Source organism: Cynocephalus volans, chromosome 2 (assembly GCF_027409185.1).
Source record: "Cynocephalus volans isolate mCynVol1 chromosome 2, mCynVol1.pri, whole genome shotgun sequence".
Taxonomy (NCBI): domain Eukaryota; kingdom Metazoa; phylum Chordata; class Mammalia; order Dermoptera; family Cynocephalidae; genus Cynocephalus; species Cynocephalus volans.
In genome coordinates this window covers 125,461,565-125,482,508 of record NC_084461.1, presented here as the reverse complement: position 1 = coordinate 125,482,508, position 20,944 = coordinate 125,461,565, and the positions used below count along the sequence as shown (strand labels likewise).

At 35.8% G+C, this 20,944-nt stretch overlaps 1 protein-coding gene across 1 annotated transcript in view; it reads right to left on the bottom strand.

The window, feature by feature from the left end:
* Positions 1-6,358: 6,358 nt before the first annotated feature.
* Positions 6,359-20,944, bottom strand: part of NDFIP1 (Nedd4 family interacting protein 1) — a 79,669-nt gene continuing 65,083 nt past the window's right edge. The window contains exons 5-9 of the mRNA XM_063087662.1: positions 19,381-19,468; positions 18,317-18,441; positions 16,375-16,441; positions 13,282-13,387; positions 6,359-7,410 (exon numbers count right to left, since the gene is read on the bottom strand). Of these exons, the coding sequence (XP_062943732.1) occupies positions 13,284-13,387; positions 16,375-16,441; positions 18,317-18,441; positions 19,381-19,468 (384 nt within the window). The 3' untranslated portion in view covers positions 6,359-7,410; positions 13,282-13,283. The remainder of the gene's footprint in view (positions 7,411-13,281; positions 13,388-16,374; positions 16,442-18,316; positions 18,442-19,380; positions 19,469-20,944) is intronic.

Below are 20,944 nucleotides of genomic sequence, written 5' to 3'. Positions count from 1 at the left end.
GGCCCTATGGTCCTAAAAATTTTATGGGAAGGTCACTAATAAACTAAGTGTGTAAATGCTCCACCATCTAGTTAAAAAATAATAACTGCTACTGGAGCTGACTTATACTACATATTTTCTGCAAAACACATTTATTTACCTTTCCTTCTAATAAAATACACCCAGCAATAAATAAAAGGCAGTAAAAGTATCCATGGCTTGCTATTAAACTTAATATATTTTTAATGACAAGTTTTATAGTATACTGTTTTTGGATGGTTCAGGTATTACTTGAAAATAAGCAGCCAATGAGGGCATGATTGAGACTGGCACCAAGGTACAAATACAATAATTTGTCCTAAGTATAGCATCTATACTCAGAGAATTTAAATGTCTCCCCGAGAGATTGGATTGCACTTTGAATGGTCAATATATTTCTAGCAATGAGTCACTTGTACAAAAATGCTATACTGTAAAACACATTAGGATTTTTTGTTTGTTTTTTTAAGTTTAAACTACAGTCTAGTGAATTTAGTTCATAATGCTCTTATATAAGTGTTACAATGGCAGAGAAGGAGTCTTTGGAATTTTGGAGATTTTTTTCTTTCTTTTTATAAGGAAAACCTCTCAAGAGGGTATCCAACCACTTCTTGGGAGACATAAGCATATGTAAAGAAAAGTGACCCAAATAAAGGAGGAATCAAAAAAATCCTTAGTCACTCAAAATCATTCTTCAGTTTAAGCCAATCCTCTTTTACAGGGGCCCCCTAGCAACTAGCTGGCAACCTTATCCTGTGGGTCCAAAGGATTACAGCAGGAGCAAAGAACAAAAGGAACCGACTTGCTACACTTCTCCATTAGTCCTCCTTTCTTCAACAAATCAGGCTTCATCTTCTCCTCCGGTGCCCTCCTTACCCACCTCATCTTTTCTTTTTACCGACAGTCCCTTTGGGGAAGGATTCCTAAAGGTAACATCAGGAAATACCACCTAAACGCAGTTCCTTCAGAATCAACAAAGGATTGAAAATAGCTTCAGAAATTAGAGGGTTGTTTGTTTCCCCATTCTGGAATTCTGGGCAAAACACAATTTTTTCAATCACTGGATCTTTAAGAAAAACGTAGCAGTAGGGCAAAACACAATTTTTTCAATCACTGGATCTTTAAGAAAAACGTAGCAGTAGGTAATAAGCCACCCAAATTAGGTTTACCAGAAGTTTAGATACACTCCTTTTCCTCTTGCAGACAATTTAGGACAATGCTACCAGAAGGTCACCACATTAAAGGAAACACAGCCTGGGAACAGCAGATGTGACATCTGTTGAACTTACTCTTCCATCTGTCACTGACATGGGCCACATACAACCTCTAGAGTTCTTGGAGTCTTTCAGGGGCCTGCTACTCCATTCCTTTTCCTTTAGCCTGAAACCATTTCAAACAGGGGAAAATCTACGTTGGTTTTAAAGACCTCCAAGGAAGAGTTCACAATCACTCTTAGCCAAATATTTAAAAATTAAGTTCCCTATGGCCTTTCCCCATTGCTCTGGATATGCATTCCTTCCTATAGTCTTGCCACAAAAAGAAGGAAAATATTGTAGCCACGAGCTTTGAGAAGACCTACCTAAAGACAAAATAATTCTTAATCTTACCCAACAATCAACACCATGAAAGTAATCAGGTAAAAAATTCATAATTTATAAAGTGTAGGTACACATCTTCTTCAAGTTCGTTCTACTCAATCTTCTATGGAGAATAAAGATTAAAAATGAGTACTTACCCATTACTTGGAAGTTCTGTGGAACTGCAGTAGCAACTAAGTCTGACCATTTATAATTCAATGGGATGAGGACTGGGAAAATACAAAAAATTTAATTCCAATACCTAAATCTAGGGAACTGCTAAATCATAGAAGAGCTTAATTAAGGCCAAAAACAGGTTGGAGACCTATGTACAAATTAAATCCTATTTCACACATATAGTCTTGGCATTATATAATTACATATAACAACACATATAACTAACAAAAAAAGGAAAACAGATGCTTTTTGTCATACATGGGACCATGGATACACAGATCTAGAAGTTGAGTCACCGAGTCAAACCTAGAAAAAAATGGACTGTTATTCTGCTTCTTTAGGCCACCAGTGCCACTATTCTCAATAACTATATACTACCAACCCAAGCTAGTAATAAAAGAGTTGGTGAAAATGTTGATCCATCCAGTGGCAAATTTACTAATTTATCTGCAATATCAGTTAAAATATAAACTGGAAATAAATTGTACATGTAAAAATCCCAGTGTTCACAATTAGAGAAAAAAGCAACATACTAAAATGACCATGATGACATTTTAACACAGTAACTGCCAAATATGGCTTGTGAAATGTTGTCAAAATAAAGATGTGGAATAAGGAAACAGAAGGCAAAATTCTTTCTAAAACCTCACGTAAGGAACACTTTAGGCACTTCTGACTGTTCTGCAAATGGAAAGAGGGATGTTTCATCAAGGGTAACTCTAGCTGAGTTATAATAGGTTGCTCCAATCCTCACCACTAGGCTCAGGAAGTAACTGGCTTAAATGGGAGAAGCAGCTCTCAAGGGGGGACATAAATGCAAACCCTAACTCTGCAAGGTGAAAATCACTACAGCTTAGCCTGCATTCTGGACAAATCTCAAGAGTCAGGCTGGGTTCTGTAGCCAGAAGGCAGCACTTCCAACACTTTGTCTGGGAATCACCTTCTCTATTAGAGAGATTTCTTTTAGGTCTCTGACCCATTTTCTTGTTTCCCAGGCTGCGTATACTACTCACGAAACTTTACCACTCGCGAACATTCCAAACAAGTAAAGAATAACAATGAATACTGCCAGAGCTCTAGCATTAAACTTTGAGAGACTTAAAGGAAACTACTTTTCTCAGTTTGGGTAGCTATAAACCTGTAATCATTAATGGATGGGGAACAGTTGGTGAAACATTTCATTTCCCACATAAATGATAAACACTTTTAGTGTAGGATGAACAACATACAGTGCAGGTTGGATGATGTCTATTTCACACGATGGCATCTCAGTTTCTAAACTGGGTGAATCCTGCATAAATTCAAGAGAATCCTCTATATTTCATATATTCTACATTCAGATTTAAGAGATTTGTGTTTAAGTTTACATTTTACTAATTCATCAACTGATGGACTTAAGAATTAAAACTTTCAAAATCAGAAGACAATGCTTTTTGGTAAAGGAAGAGCCAAGCTTTTAAGTAAAAACTAAAACCAAAAGTTTTGAGTAATACATTTATTCTATAAGTGGCAAATTCTGAAAATAACTAGAAAGCTGAGATTAGAATGCCGTGTAGTAGATGGAGTATTTCAGATTTTATAGACAGGGAATCTGGCCTCAGGAGACAGCTCTCCATTCATATATTTTACATAAGAGCAGTTCTTTCTATAGGCCATAAAGCTGTAGGTGATACAGTGAACTGGGTTATAAAATAGCCTCATTTATAACGGAGGTGATACAAAATCAATTTTGATAACTGCCTTTTCCTCTTGAAAACCTCTATTACTGTCATCCTAAACTTACTTTCACTTTTGGGAATTCCTAGCGTATTTCTTTGAGATGTCTTCCACTTTAGTAGTAGAGTCTACAAAGAACCAATATTCAGGGGCCACTTATCGAGAGTGCTTTTTGTAGATGGTCTAAAAAAGAACTATACACATATGCAAAAGTGTATAGGTATATGCAAAAAGAAAAACCAAGAGTACTTTAGTACTGGTTTAATAAATGCTGTCACTCAATCTCCTTTATCTACTTTACAGACTGTAAATAATGTGAAGGATTAAAAATATGCAAACCATCTATGGAAACAAACATATTTTACTTTTTAAATTTTATTATGCCCCCTCATCATTCCTCAAATCATGTTCAGAAAGACAGGCAAAAATCTTCTAAACAGCTGAAAAACAAGGACCAATTAAATACCAGCAGAACCTGAAAATTATTAAACATTACTAAATTTTGCACAGGATTTACCTAGATTCACCACTGAGATTCAACAAGAACCAGATTCAGGTAGGTAATAGGGGCCACAATGTCTTTTTCATGAAATATACCCTCCTACTTCACATAAATGTACAGTTCTATGTCTATTCTTGGCATCTTTTAAGTTAAAATTTCATGTTTACAAGAATTAGGGCCAAGTGGTTTTTTCATTTTATGTCACTATCTACTGTACCAATCCTCAAGAAGGTCAGGACAGTGGGAAGAGAAGGTAGGGTTGGATTCAGACCTGAGGCCACTCTACTCCTGGGGTCTATTTCTGTTGATTCTCACCCCAAAACCTCGACATCTCAGGCAACCACTCAAGTTGAATTATCACTTCTATTGGCCCTGATACTCCATTTTAGTAGTTATTTCTTATTTCTTCCTTTGTATAGAAACAATTTATAGCTAAGTAGAATATATTTTAGCCTAAGAACATAGTGAAGGCCAAAAGAAATTTCATCTGTGCTACTAATGGTGGACCAGAGGTCAAGTCAGATACTTAACAAGAAAAAAAAAATTATTTTGCTAAGAATCTTATCATTTCTTTAAAACTCTAATCAAATTTGATCCCATTAGTAAAGATATTCATTCTTACCATTTTTAAACAAATTTTAATAATACCTTTTATTTCCACACAAAGCAATCTAACTTTCTGAAATAAAGAAATGGCTACACAGAATCCTTTCAACATAAGCATGCATAATTCCAAAGGTGACAAGTAAAGAGATATATGGGACCTCTGTCATCATGGGTGAGACTTAGTTGTCCCGCAGACCAGGGTCCAAGCCAGTATACCCTTAGGCAAATAACGGTGGTCTCTCTGTATCCCTTTTCAAAATAATTTATTATACAGACCCACCCTTTTCTTGAAAGGGGTATTCTTAATAATGAACCTAGAAAAGGAAGGAAAAAATGAGAGAGAAAAATGAGAAGTAACAGTGCAGCATAAACATTTTCACCCTGAATAGTAAGGACTCTAGATGACACAGGGTACCAACTTTACGTACCTCAAAAGATTTTAATTTTCAGAACATTTAAAAGAAGAAAGAGAAATCATCCTCCTGAACTGTTTCAAAGCATATCAAACTCTAGGTTTATAATTGACAAGGTCTTGTGGACCACCAAATATGTAGAAATAGGAATTCCAAATATTTCAGTCCACTTCCATTGAATACACAAAACCAAATAAGGCACAAGGACCTAACGAATAAACATAAAGCTAGTCTACAATGTTTGAGTTAATGTGATTTAGGACTCTTCTATATTGTTCTGCAAGATAATTTAAATGCTTTTCTCTACCGTATGTGTCCACAGTTATTCAGATTGTTAGAGATCTTTTCATTCTGAAACTTAGAACATCATAGGCCATAAAAATTTCCAAACTCTATTGTTGGTATAATTTGATCCAAAATGAAAGAAAAAAATCTTCTAAGAGACTTTTATAAATCCCCCTCCTTTTCTATTGCAAAATATAACTTTTGAACAAGAACACAGTGTATTATTACTATAATAATCAATAAACTAGTTAGAATGATCATTGAAATGTCAATCCAGGAGGCCCTTAATTTTCCTGTCTGGCTTTCAAACAACCTATAATTCTGTGTATTATATATGCGGGTACTTCAAAAAGTTTGTGGAAAAATGGAATTAAAAGATAATACAAATCTTTCCATGAACTCTTTGAAGACCCCTTGTATATACTGACACCCCATACAGACTTCCTATGTTGTTTCCGGATGTTCACATGCAGCAGATGAATGAACATTTACGGCCATCATACCATGCTAGTGCTGGTTTGTGAGGTAATTTAACTGTCTTGCTGCATTTTTTCTTTATATTTCACTTGAGCAAGTGGAAAATGGAAAAAATCAAATGGCTGATACTATAAGAACTGCTGGTCTCTAAATTTAATACAACCAAGCCAAGAATAGAAACCAGAGGAAAGAAGAATCTTTAGCCACAATTGGGTACTCACAGGACTTAAACCAGTTGGCAGTGTTCAGAAAAAGATAAAGAGAAAAAAAGCAAATGCAAGCAACGTGCAGAAAACATTAAAAATAAAATATGTAAGATTATGTCTAAAAAATGAAGCATAACTGGGAATTTCAGAATGATTTAAGATCTCTACAACTCCTCCCAATTTTAGCCCAGTATCTTTTACAGAATCAATGTTTACATGCGTTTTTAGAAATGTACGGAGTAGAATACGAAAGGAGACTTCCTGTTCTAAAAATGAGGAAAATAATTGACCCAAGACCAGCTTTTTACTATTAACTGAATGACTCTATAAGATTAGAAAAAATTGCCTTAGCAATCAACACAAAGAAATTATACACTAATCTACAGTAAAAGGTGCTACACAAGAGACATTTATTAATGTTTTGTTGTATTTACAGTTTTAACATAGCAAACCAAGGTGAATTACCACTTGGGCAGAAAGCACATCATTCTACATTTATAACACATTGGTTTCTGCTAACACATTGTAAAAGCAAGTAGTACAGTATGTTAGGGATCATCTCAAAAGTTCCAAGCTAATTCTTTCTTTGCTCCTAGTACCTAATCCTGCTTAATCCCAGCCTTTGTCCTAATCATTAGGAGACAAAAGAAAAAGAGAAAAAGGGATAGGGATTCTAATCACAGAGTATCAAGAGTTACTTACACTTTACTAACCAAGTTGCCTTTGTCCTTGTCCTTTCCATTTTATACAGGGACAACACCTTCAGAATCCTTCAGATACTCACCACAGAAAAAGGTACTACAAAATTTTGAATATAGACTATAAAAAATTAATGCTGATTGTTTACCAATTAAGAACATATTTTTTGACCACACCTTAAATGTAGTTTGCTCTATGATTTGCTTCCAAGTGTACACACAATACAGTTGAGTAACTTTCTATATTAATTTTAACAGCAAACATGGATTATGTGCAGAAATGCAGTCATAACAAATGTTTTAACTTTTGAGAAAACCCCTTTAAAATGACCAGCATTATACATATCTTACACTAAAATATTTAATTCCAAATTCATTTTGAGATGGGAAGATGAATAAAGCAAGATTGCCCCCTACTGACTACAGGGACATGGCTCATGCTATTTAAAATGACTACAAACAATATATAAGGCATTAATACATCACAGACTTGATTGCAAGAGCTTTTCAAACATTAACCACTAATGATTCAATGATTACAGAATTCTGCATTAACTATTAAAATTTTACACCTAAGAACAAATAGAGCGAAATGATCTTTTTCAACAGTACTTTATTTTTTTAAAGCAGGTGATTATTCCTCTGTGTTCTGCATCTTGATTCACTTCCTGCAGGTGTTCTCTTGCTTCTTGAGAGAGAATTCATAAATGCAGGAAGGCCTTTGCCAGAAAACATCTGCCAGAGAAGGATATTGAATGTTAAAACTCTAGTTAGCTCGTTATTTTGGCAAAGAGAAGGATGTAGTCACAAAAGAAGGGAGGATGTTTGGAGACACAAGAAGTGCATTTTAACATAGTTTTAAGATTACAATATACTGACATCATAGTATTAAATAAACATTAAAATTTCAGATCCTAAAGTTATCAAGGCCTCCACAACTAGAAAGAACCAGAATGCTTTCTGTAAAAACCCATGAGGTAAGAAGTCTCTCTCTCCAAACCTCCTAACAAAAGAACAGAATGGAAGTAGCACTTCTTCAACCCACACTTAACCCTGTCAGCAATGACTGAAACTGGGGACAGAGGAAGAGTACAATTCAAGTGCACAGGTAATTTTCCTAAAACACCTGAAACTACTGTTTACCCTGACAATTCTGCCACATCTCACACAAGGAAGATTTCCAGTAAGGATGCCAGTGATGTCATGCTATACTTACACAGACCATGGCAAAATTTAAAAAATAACTGTAAACTGACAGGTACCATAAATACTTTTTAAAAATAAATTTTCTCAAAAAGTCAATGTATTTTTTGGCCATGTTTCTCTGAAAATAATAAATATATGTAGCCCCAAGCTAATTTTAGGAAAAGAATGTACATGACTGAAATAAATGCTCTCAAAATAATGTCTGTACCTTTTGTTAAATGCAGTTTTCATCTGTTACTTTGAGGCATTTCTGTACTGACACAGTAAATTGTTTTGGTTCTCATGAAAATAACTTGGGAAAACCTATAAGTAACTCCCTATATTAATGCTAAAAGAAGACACACTAAAGAGCTACATTAACTACTTAAATATTTATTGAAAAACTACTTTGTGGAACCCAGCACCAAGTGAGTGTTGAATGGGCTCACATTTTTTTTCCATCTCTCCAAATTACTGTGAAAACCACAAGAAACCCTTTTATATGAGAGTGTGTCAAAAAGTTCATGGAAAAAACTGAATTGGAAGATAATATGATTCCTTCCATGAACTTTCTGAAGACCTCATATCTTTTCTGATTAGACTACTGTGTAAGTCTTTAAAAGGCTGCCAAAATGTAGAGAAGGTATAACACTGGTGGAAATCAACTTATTTTTTTTCAAACTGCCAACATTTTTCTAAACTCCAAATTCAGTTGTGTTTTGATTTGAAGTAAACCAATGAAATTGATACAATAGTAATCTTTCTGTAGATTGAGAGATGTAAGAGACAGAAAGACCTCAGAATGTGTGGTGACATATGGGACACAAGAATATGAGAAACTCTAAAAGCCAAGAAGTACGGCCGAGCCCGTGGCGCACTCGGGAGAGTGCGGCGCTGGGAGCGCAGCGACACTCCTGCCGCGGGTTCGGATCCTATATAGGAATGGCCGGTCACGAAAAAGACAAAAAAATAAAAAATAAAAAAATAAAAGCCAAGAAGTAGACAATGGTAGACCAATGTCAAATGGAGGTTTTTGCAATGAGGCCAGACACATTACAAACCGAAGTAATTTCAGTTTTATCAGTTTCGATTAATATATGAACTACTGACTATTAGGTCAAAGCACTACAGTTTGTAAGAACATATAATATAGTACAGATAAGTAACTGGCCACTTCCATAGTTCATGCTACTTCATCATAGGCAAACATCTTTAATAGTACCTTAAAGTCAAAGCTTGCCACCCAGCAGATATCAGAAACCCCTTAAGCGGGCCTAGTTAACCAGTGTGTGATCTCAATCGCCATGAAAACTCCAAATGAAAAAGACTGCTAGAGAGGCACTGCTGTCTAGGGCCTGGAGGCCTGTTCAGATCAGCTTGACCGGCAGTGTTAAACTGGAAGCACACAAATGGAGGACAAACACATCTTAGGAACTGTGAACATCATGTCTAAAGTCTAGATCAAAACACTTTGGAAACAAAAGGAATCCAACAGCCTACAGATCATTTAACTGCAAAAAGAAGATAACCAGTTCTTGGGGACATTATGTGAATTTTTTTTCAGCAAAAATTCCACTGGAAACACCACTGCTACTGTCTTGCTATTTTATAACACAGTCCAATAAATCAAACTTTACCTTGACATGAATTTCTTTTAATGAAACAAGAGACTTATAAGGAACAGAGGGAAGATAATAGAAAAGGAGGAATCATTTATCATCACATAAAAAAATTAAAATATTTGATGCCTAATAGGTATAGCTATTCCTACAGGTCATAGGAATCACTTTTCAATTGGGAAGGGCTCTAACTCATTAATGCTAGGGCTTAAAAACTTTTTTCCCTTCAATTTCAGATGTGGTTAAAATAATAGATTTTTTTTTAAACAATATTAATTGACAATGAATTAACAGATTTTTAATAATATTATGCTTCGTATGTACAAGTGCTTTTGGTACAACATAAGCAGTCTTAGATAAAACCAGTTAACTGTGTTACTACCTTACAGTTCTGTAGCCAACCACTCATTTACCTGGCAGCATCAGAAGTGGTATTCTGTAAAAATGTATTTTCCAGTGAACTGGTAAATAAGAAAAAGTATGAACACTTTATATTTTTAACCATTTCAGTAAAAACGTTTCTAAAAGGCATCTGTTGCTTTTTGAATGATAAGGAAGATTTTGTTTCTTCTGCTTCCTCATGGACACACAATTCTTGACACCACTGTGCCCACCTTTCGCAGTCCCTTCCGGCTTTTTGTTATGAAGTGGGAAACCAGATAACTGGGCTTGTTAGTGTACTTAAAAAAAAAAAAAAAAGCCAAACAAGTTCTGAAAGGAAACCTTAGAGCTACCCCTATGATAGAGAGCACATGAGCTTTAGTGTTTGGCTTTTGTAACATCTATTTTGACTGATCAGAAAGAGATCTTTTGGGATAATTTCAAAATTGCTTTGTTTGTACTATATTTTGTGTAGCCTAAATAAAAAAGTCACTATTCCTATACTCTTTTTTAGTAAAATGCCAAATCTTAGTGCAACACGGGATGTAATTTTTTTTTCTGTTATGCCAAAGTTATTTTTAAAATTCCCTACCTGTTCTTTGTTTCTGGCAAAACGTAAGCCATCAAAGAAAACAGAAGTCAATAAGGAAAAGTAAAGCCTTTGTATCTCACATGATGGTTTTCCAGTACATATTCTAACAAAGTTAAACTAAATTTAACTAGAATTAGAGAAAGAAAACATTTGGATCTGGAGTTCTTATCCCTCTCAATTGACAAAGGAAACTCAGTCCCATAGGATATTATGGCTTTTCAGGTTCCCTCTGGGGAATCCCCTGAAAATTATTAAGGAAGTCATTAGAATTCTAAATGCTGCTATAGGTCCCCAAAACCCTTAATTAGAGCTCTGAATCCTCTGGGTATGTCAGAAATGATTTCAAATCAACCCAGATATCATGGCTAGATAGAAAAGCAAATAAACTCCATTATGCCCTCCAATCAGGGGCACTCATTTACCCCTGAGTAAGTTTCTGACAACTCCTAAAGCATACTCCTGAAGCAATATCAGGCTCCCGACTTCAAATAATCTCCCTTAATAGCTCCAGCAACATTATTCTAAGGACTAGCAACTTCACATCATAAACCTAAAGATGCACTGTTTTAAATTTAGGACACTCTCATAAAACATTTTGGAAATCAAAACAAAACAATAAAAACAACAAAATTCTCAGTAAAGTCCCTAACAATACAGGAAAGCTGAGAAGTTCAGGCTTTCTCTCAACCTGACTGCTATTTGTTATATACTAGAAGTAAGATGAAGAATGTGTGCAATCCCCTAATAAATATTCATATTTCCTTCTAACTGAAAAAATGAAGAGAATAAACAGGTGTGATCTCAATCCATGCTGATATTCAGAGTTACCATTAGAGTAGACCTACAGAATCTATTATTTAAAAAAAAGAAAAAAGAAAGAAAGAAACCTGTCCCCTCAAGATATTTTGGGCACCAATAGATTGGGGAAAACTTTTAGGTGATACCAGAGCAACCTTTGTAAGGAGGACTTGTAGCACCCCAAAGTACCATCTTATGAATCTTTGGTAGATAAGAGTTAAACCTAAGGCTAACTACAAATTACCATCAGACAGGTGGGTGAAGGATGACAATGGTAACGGAATAAAATTACATGGAACATCTGATAAGCCTCTTAAAGTTAGGATGTCCTAGACACAAACAAAGACACATCACAGGTGTGAGGGTCCAGGCCAGTGGTGTCAATGTCCATCTGTGTCAAAACTTTGTGACTGAATTCAAACTCATGAAATGCCACAACATTTAAACGTGCAGTAAAAGATCCCCTTTTTTTAAAGAAAAAAATCATAAAGACCAAGCACATACTCCCTGGAAGAAATTGACTCTAACACATAAGTAAGCCATCTGTTACTTACATTAGCACATTTAATTACACATGTAAAATGCTGTATCTGATACGTGGAAACTTTATAAATGTTAATGTTAGTTATATTTATTATACTATACTTGAAACAATTTTCGTTATATTCAAGAACGTCTCATATTATTCTGTTGCTTAAAAGCTTTCAATGTTGTCCTATCACCTGGCAAATTAAATATATTTTCTTGAAGACCTGAGACCACCAGAAGTCTTCAAAATTGACAACTCCTCTCTTAGCACATGATTGCTTATATAAACTATAATATCCAACAGCAAATACAGAACAAACTGACATTATCATGGGCACTTAACCTTGCATCAAGCCAACAAGTCCTTGTGAATCTTATGGTTCCACTGCAAATGGGCTTAGTACTCAAGATATTTGAGAACACTGTTTCAACCTAGTTTTCCAGCCTTGATCCTGAATACTCCTTTATGCTCTAATTGAGCTACTATCCTTTGAACAAACTCCATATTACCCTGCCTCTATTTCTGCTCTTCACTCTGCCTTAGGTGATTTGGAAATTCTTCCCTACACTATCCAACTTCCACTAGCTGAAATTCTACCCATCATTTAAGATTTGTCTCAACTGCTACATATACCCTTTACAAAGCCTGAGGCCCCCAACTGGACTGGCCTCTAGGTGGTGCTCAAGGTTCCACTCCATGATCCACTCAGGCCCCCAAAGTCCCACGGAACAAAGAGCCAAGTCCAAGAAAACCTATCAGATCTTGTCACCAGAGAAGTGCTTATGTGGTACACTTTTTCTCAGCATTCCCCAGCTCTTCCTTTAGTAGCTACTGAGGCATGATGGAGTCAGCCTCTGGGGAAAACCACATGTGAATCAAAGAGCCTTGGCAGGGCTTAGACCTCCTGTTTTCTAGGCAAGGGAAAAAGTCCTTTCTCTCTTTCCTTTCCTAGGGGTTGACCCACCTCACCATCAGAGTGATAGCACCAGGGTGTGAACCTCAAGAAAAGCACCAGGAAAGCCTGAACGACTAATCTGAAGAGACGGAAGCCTTGGTGGGCTTGTCAGTAGCCCAGGGAAAAGGAGTTCCTAAAGTACCCTATGCTCTAGCTCTGGGGTTTAGGGGCCCCACATAATAAGAGGAGAGTGATTAGGCCTGAAGGGTTCCTTCCAAATGTCATCCTCTGAAACTGGTACAGCAGTAAGCAGTGGCTTCAGGATGCCGGCCTCAGTCCAGTAGCCAAACATCCTAGCTGGCTGATAACTAAGACCTCTGCCTCCTCTGCACTGCCAAAACACAAAATAACTTTCTTTCGTATGGTAGTTCATCTAACTTGCCTGTATTGACAGCCTTTTGTGAAAACTCCCCTTACTAAACTAGAAACTGTACCTCCTTACCTTCTCTGTGTCCCCCACCACAGAGCCGTACTCTAAACCTGAATGAAAACCTGCAGTGTGTGACATGATTACACTGGGACTAGCATAAATTTTTTTCTTTAATACCTTTAATAAATAAAGAGAACTCTGGTCCTGGGGAGATTTGAGAAAGTTTCTGGCATCTTCCGAACTTTTGCATAATTGATAAATCCTCTGAGAAACAGGAGAAAACCTAATTTAAAAAAGAAAAGTCAGGAATGAATTTATATTTTCCATGTTAAGTCCCCTCCCCAGAAATATCCCTCCTGATAGCAATACTTTTGTCATTTTCTGCTAAAGGATATCAAAACATGAGCAATTTCCTCCACACTCTCCAAAGGATTTTCACACCAAATTATCCATTCCTCAATGACAAGGCATAATCTCAGAAGTCAAAAGTCTCTTTTGCACAATCAGAATCTAATTGGTCTAAAAAAGAAATAAAAAATAAGATGGTACTAAAAATTTACATGTGGAAGCCTCATTGAGAAGCATGTCAAAATCTACCCAACGAATTCCAAAAAAGTATTTCAAAGTAATTAACTCAAAAAAAAAAAAAAAGGAGGGGTGGGGGTGTTAAAACTGTTTTTCTCAAAAAAATTTTTAAAATTCTCTTGTTGTGGGATTTCTTTTCCTGTTAACAGAATTTTTTTTTTTTTTTTTTTTTCCTGAAGATGACCGGTGAGGGGATCTTAACCCTTGACTTGGTGTTGTCAGCACCGCGCTCTCCCAAGTGAGCCACGGGCCGGCCCCAACAGAATATAATGTCCACTAGATGTCAGGATCCCCTTATCTATTACAGCAATTCTCACAATCTCAACTCCAAACCCTATTTCACCATTCTTAATAAGACTGATTCTGTACAACTATACCAGAATCTATACATTCCCAGAAGTTCACGCCTCTTGGGATAGTGAGCAGGAAGATGATGTATCCCTTCCGATGGAAACTCAAACATTCCTGTCCATCCTACTTCAGAGATGGACCTGAGTCTTGAGCACATTTTTTAAACACATATATTAAGATACAATTTACAGATCACAAAGTTCACCTGTGTACAACTCACTGGATTTGTGTATATAGAGTTGTACAACCATGACCATAATCTAATTTTAGAACATTTCATCATCTGCCAAAAACCCTATACCCATCAGCGATCACTCCCCATTCACCTGATCCCACCTCCTCTTTCCCCAGCCCCAGGCAACCACTAATCTACTTTCTGTTAGACACATTTTAAAATATACCATTGGATACTTTTTAACATATGCTCAGCACTCAGAGGTGGGAAACTCTGTACTCAAGACATTGAAACTGATTTTGGGCACTAACCCTGTCAGGGCTGAGCAGGGTGAACATTGTTCTGTTTGGCAACAAAAGCAACAAGTGACTACAGAGCAGGGGTCACCCCCTCTAGGTGGAGGAATCCAAATGAACTGGAGAGCACAAGATCTGCATGAAGGGGACAACTATAACTCAGCTCCAGTCAAAGGTTGCCATTTGGAAATACAGGGCACCTTTGCTAGATATTCCAACTTTTAAGAAAAGTAAAACAATCCAGATGTTTTATGTGGAAAATATTTTTAAATGTTGGCAACTAATTAAAAACAAAACAAAAAACTTTTAAACTAACTGTAGAACAAACAAACCACAACTACAGGTTATATGTAGCTCCTGAGCTGCCAGCTTCAGAGCTCTGCATAGACCCTTGCAGGAGAAATTCCATAAAATCAGTTCTCTTCAAAAGGGAAGACCCAAACATTGGGTACAAGTGCACATAAGTGTTTCCAAAGTCTTACCATTTTTTGCTTACAAGTAAATATTACATGCAAGAATGATCAATGATAAAATATTAAAATTCCATCTCCCATGAAACTTTAATATGGAAAGGAAATCAATCCATTAAATTTCTTTAACTTATGCTGTAAAACAATCAATCTGAAAATATGCTTAATAGCTCTTCTTTGGTCCATTCACGATTTGATTTGACTTCAGACCTGGGGAGAGAGGGATGATCAGCCTTTCTCTTAAAGGTATAGTCTAGAGAATAAGCAAGCCATGGAACTATTCCTCCTGTGTTACTCTCCTGTTTATTGTTTTTATTATTAAACTTCTCAATAATCAAGGAAGAAAAAACATCACTATTTCTCTTTTCTTGGAATTCCAATGATCAATAGTAGAGTAGATTAGGCTATTGGGGAGGTGGGAGATGGTATAATAAATGACCTTTATTTTCCAAGTTAAATTTTGGGTCAGTAACGCATGGCTCTACCAGCCTAGGAAAAGCAGGTCATGAATCTGTTAAGCACCTGTTGGGCAAGGGTGCTAGGCTATGCTAACCAGACCCATTATTAGCAGCACTGACACCAAGGTTCTTAACTAAGAAGGCAACATGAAGGCCCAAAACAGGACATAGTAGAAAGGGATATCATAGAAGCATAGTGAGGCAATCACACCATATTTAATAGCTACAAGATGGCCCTGCTGCTGTTGTTTTGTAGAACTGATAGCAGTGATGGTAGTCTCTCTTATTGCATCACATGCATTTTCTTTACAAATAATGAAGAAGTCAATATTAAAATAATTCGCCCAATGTTCATTTCTTAGACCAACAACCTGAAATACTTGGTATATTTTTTTAAAAAAAACCTCCTCCCATTGTAAAACAATTGTTACTGTTACTAACAGTGAACTAAAGAATTCTGGAACCCTATAGTCATTGCTTCAGAAGTTATCTTTAGCAAGGCTATACGTTTTCTGTTTTCTGCTCACAGATCCAACCAAAGATGGACTGTATATACTTATGAGTTAGTTCAAATTTGTTTACAGTATACCTATAAGCAATTTGGTGTTGAATATGTACATCCTTTGCGGCAATAACTCACAAGGGGAAAAAAGACTAGAGTCATCTTGTCGGTATATTCCATTGATCACATGGGGAAGAATATATTGAGTGGGTTAGGAAAAACCTACCAAAATGAAGAGACTTTTTATTAATATATATGTTACTCTGATGGCGACAATAGCCTAATCTTTAAGAAAGAAACACTTTAAAAATTACACTTATTCCTGATGATTAATATATTACTACATAATAAGTGACATGAAGGTTTCCGAAAGTAATTTTACTTGTAAAAGTTAACATAACCTTTTCTCTCCTTTTATGTTGAAAGCACTTACCTAAAACCAGGAACACCCACCAGAGCCAGTACTGACCATCAAAGTATCCAGGGAAATAGGTAGAAAACTGAAAAACACGGTAAAACACTTTATAGTAGTTTAACAGACACAATTTCACACAAAATACAGACTTTTATTTGTTATACCAATGCTGTCATTTAGAGCTTACAATCATTTAAAAAGTATAAGTGAAAGTATTTTATATACTACTGATTTGAAATGGTTACAAAAAATGCAAATCTATTTCCTTTCATGGAAAGCAATCTTTAAACATGATAGGTTTCAGCTTTATGGACTCCTTGTTTTGAAATATACAAATTTTTTTTAAAAAAACCTTTTTTTTGCCCATGTAATATTTGCCCTTCTAGAAATATGTTTCAATGCCAAAAGCAACTGTTTGTCTGATTATCACTGCCTCCTTTCTAGTGAGGGCCTCATTTTGTTCCTACCCCTCCCACCTTGCCTTGACATTAGAAGCTTTATCATGTATATCATGTTAATCCCATTCCCCGGCTAGGGACTGGTTTAGGAGTGGGCACAGAATGTCATTCTGGCGAATAGAAAATGAGGGCTCTGAGAAGGCTTCCTTGCTCTAAAAGAAAAAAGGAAGGGAAGAAATAGTTCACTTTCCTATGTTAAGCACGGTTGTATTTCAATGTGATACCTGAAAGTGCCATCTATTAACCCTGAGGGGAGGAGGAACCATAACCAACATGCGGAAAAGTCAGCTATCCCTAATTATGTTAATGAACCATTCACTGATTTAACTATCCTCCATGTCAGGACTTGTATTTGAACTTTCTCCACTGTTTTCTTATTTTCTAAGCCATTCTGAGCTAGGTTTTCTGGAGCCAAAAGCATCCTAACTGATACAAGTCGATTGATTCAATTCAATTTAAACATTTAGTCAATTTATTTCAAAATTTAATTTAAAAAAAAAAGGATGGGTAACTAATTTTATTTCTGTTTTCTTTGGAGGCTTTGGTGTCCAAGAGTTTAACAGTTTGGGAATTAAAATATAGTATTTTATTTCTTAATAAAGTAACAATTAAAATTTAGAGAAGAAAAGAAAACCTCTTTTAAGGCTTGGGTTCTTAGCCTAAAGTCCATGTTTTAGATGAGTATATATTAGCTCTCTAGGGAAAAAGCTTATAACTTTCATCAGAGTCTCATACGATTCTGGAACCCTAAAAATGTTAACTGCTTTATAATAAAGAAGGTGGGACTACTTTGAAAAACTGCAGTGGTCAATCAACACCCTTTAATTAGTTAAGTATGCCAAATTATGATGAATAAATTGGTGGATAATAGCAATAAACTTAACTGAAATCAAAGGATATGTTAAAAGTTTAAATGTTTTACAATTTTAAATTACTTCATGCAATTTTAACTGTTAATTCCCAAATCACTGAAGATATACATCTCTCTAATTTAACTTCAGAGGTAGGCCCCTCATGGAGTAGTACTTGTTGAACAGTTTTGGCTCCCCAAATATTTTGGCATGACCAATCCTGGAAAAGAAGGAGGAAGAGAAGAAGAAAAGAGGGAAGGAAGAAGAAAGCTGGACTAAAATTTCAGTAGAATTAATGAGAGGAATGCCTGGTTCTGACAAGACACCAAAGAGGCGATATCCTTCCTTTTATTATAAAACAACTAATTTCAGAAGATACACAGTTATTATTATAAACATTAAAAACAAAGAAAGCAACCAGTGAATAACCTATCGGACAGACCAATATTCAATAAATTTGACTATAAAACGTCTACGCATGAGCCACTTGCAACTGATTTTCATTCAACTTCATCATGAAACCAGAACACAAACCAAAATTATTCAAAATGTTGAGACAACTCAAAAAACGCAAATGAAAAATAAAATATTCAAAATCATTCTAATTATTCATCTCTCTGTAGAGTCTATATTTTCTGTTGTACAACTTACCCTGACAATCAGGATCCACTTAATTAGAGAGAGACCAAATCCTGAAATGGCCCCATACCGTCCTGCAGCTGAGGTGGTCAGGCAGAAAGACAGGAAAAACCCAATCCAGTTAAAGAGGAATGCCACTGCAAAAGCAGAGGGGGTACAAAGAAGTCAGATATATCTTATAGCCAAGGAACAAGAGTGCCTTTTATATCTGCCTCTGCTTAAATGACATTCCCGAGGATAAAAGAGCCTGGCCCCCACAACTCTCACCCACTTCCCCAAAACATCTATTATCTTCCCTCCAAAAGCAAACAAGAAAACATCCTCTTTGAATATCAGATTTTATATGTCTACTGCTATTCACTTTCAAAAATGCCTTAATAGTCACCAAATTGTATGCTTATGACCTGTGCTCTTTACTGTGTCTTATATACTTCAGTAAATAAAATAAATGCCTTGAACATTAAATTAGTGTCCCCAAATAATCCGATTTAAGTCACTCGGCCTCCTGCTCTATGAATTTTGACAGCTTATATAACATCATCTCTAAAAGCATCGTACTTTCTTTATCTTTTTAATACAGAAAATAAAGGAAATGGTTGCTTACTTCTAAGTGAGGCACATGAAAAGATAAATGCAAAATAACATCAAGAGGAAAAGAAACATTAAAGGAGAAAAAATCAGGCTGACTTTGATCTATCAAAAAATATAAGCTTGCAGAACAAAATTCATGAGACAAAGGCATTTAATTCCTATTCTACAGGTTGAGTATGAGTATGATCATTGCTAAGAAGCCCTGTAGACCTGGAAGATGAGGCTTAGCTCATGTAAAAAGATAGCATCCCCATAACTGGGGGGATTAATTATATTTTCCATAAATATTCATGGAAATAGAAGGTGAAGAGAAGGGATATTAAGATACAAGTGTACTAAGCTCTGAATATCCCAGTAAAAGGCACCAAATAAATATCATGTATTAATATATTAGCTCAACTGGTTATTTTAATTCAGTCAGATTCACACATAATCTAAAGCACTCTGGTTTGTGGGAAGTGGCTCTGCTATGTGTATATACGTACTGAAAAAAGTTAACATGAAAATCCCATCGTTTCCTATCCTCAGCTGGTCAGCATCATCAAAATCATCCCGACCCACAAAATCTTCATCCTAAATGAAAAGAAAAAGAATAGGTAAATTCATAATGAATTATTTCTAGTCAAAAAAAGACATCAAGAAAAATAAAGAAAGGGGCAAATGTGAGTACCAAGGAGAAAATTTATTACTTTGGCTCAATTCAAAACTATGAGCATTAAAGACTCAGTATGTTTTAAAACTTTCATTTTGCATTATAAGTAAAAGATACGGTTAGAGAAAAAACAAAGCTTTCTTCTGTCCTCACAGTATTCTAAATTAAACTTCATTTTATAATCCAAATTCTTTAATACACTTCAAAAAATAAAAAGTCCACAAAGATCTACTTACCCTTCCTTTTAAAAAATATATCTCAAGAAAAACAATTTACTTACACATTTGGCTTAATTCTAGAATATCAGTAATCCAAGGCCTGTTTAGGGCCTAGAATGTTAGTAATCCATGTTAGTAAGGAGGTAAAATAGACCAGCTAAGTATTTTATGAGACTGGCATGGGGGGAAAAGAACAGCATGATCATATATGGACAGCCTACAGAGCTGCCCACTACTTGACTCCACACACGTTTTTGTCTTGGTATATAGGTCTGAAACATTCCCATCTCCAGTCTTATGGGCAGATAGGATCTCTTCCATCTTAACTTGAAAATATAGCAGGTCTAGAAGGAACACGATCCTGACCAACACCAACACGAACATATGTAGCCCCTATCTTTTCTACTGATGTAAGTATGTGTTGAGATACCAAATAACTAAACATACACTTTAATGTGAAAGTGACAGATTTGTATATAGTTCAATGAGGGCTCCTCAAATAGAAAAAAAAAAAATTAAGGGGCAATCAAAACTTGTCCTACACAGAAAAGGAGCCAGGAAGAGCCATACCAAACTGTTAGTGGTTCTCCTAGGGAGTGGGAACTAGAGAAAGTGACAGTCAGTGGCAGCTTCCTTTTCTAACTTAAAAACTTCCTCTATTGTTTGAAATTTTTACAATAATGCATTTGTCTTATAATTATTAAAATATTAAATATCAGTACTCTGACTTCATATTAGCAGAACAAGGCTTTGCTAAATTAGAAACTAATTCTGTTTTGTGCAAAACTACTTAAAGACACATGAAGTAACTTCTTATAATATTGCAAATACCTTCTAACTGTTCTTCCTGTCCTTGGTATCTCTTCTACCATGATTTCTCCTACAAACTGTTCCCGGGTTCATGTTTAACAACCACACTAGTCCTTTCATACTCCTGCTCAAACAGGATTCCACGTAAGCTACATGCTAGGATGAAATGCCTCAGCCTAGCATTACAAGGATCCTACAAATGACAGTTGTGGTCACGTCTTCCTACCTTCCTTCACAAACTCTTTGCTCATACAAAACCAATTACTACATCCACAGAACTGCCCTGGACGTGGCTGAATTCATACCTGCTTTCTGGGCTTTTTACCTCTGGAATGCTCTTACCCATCAAAACTCTGGACCCACTTCAAA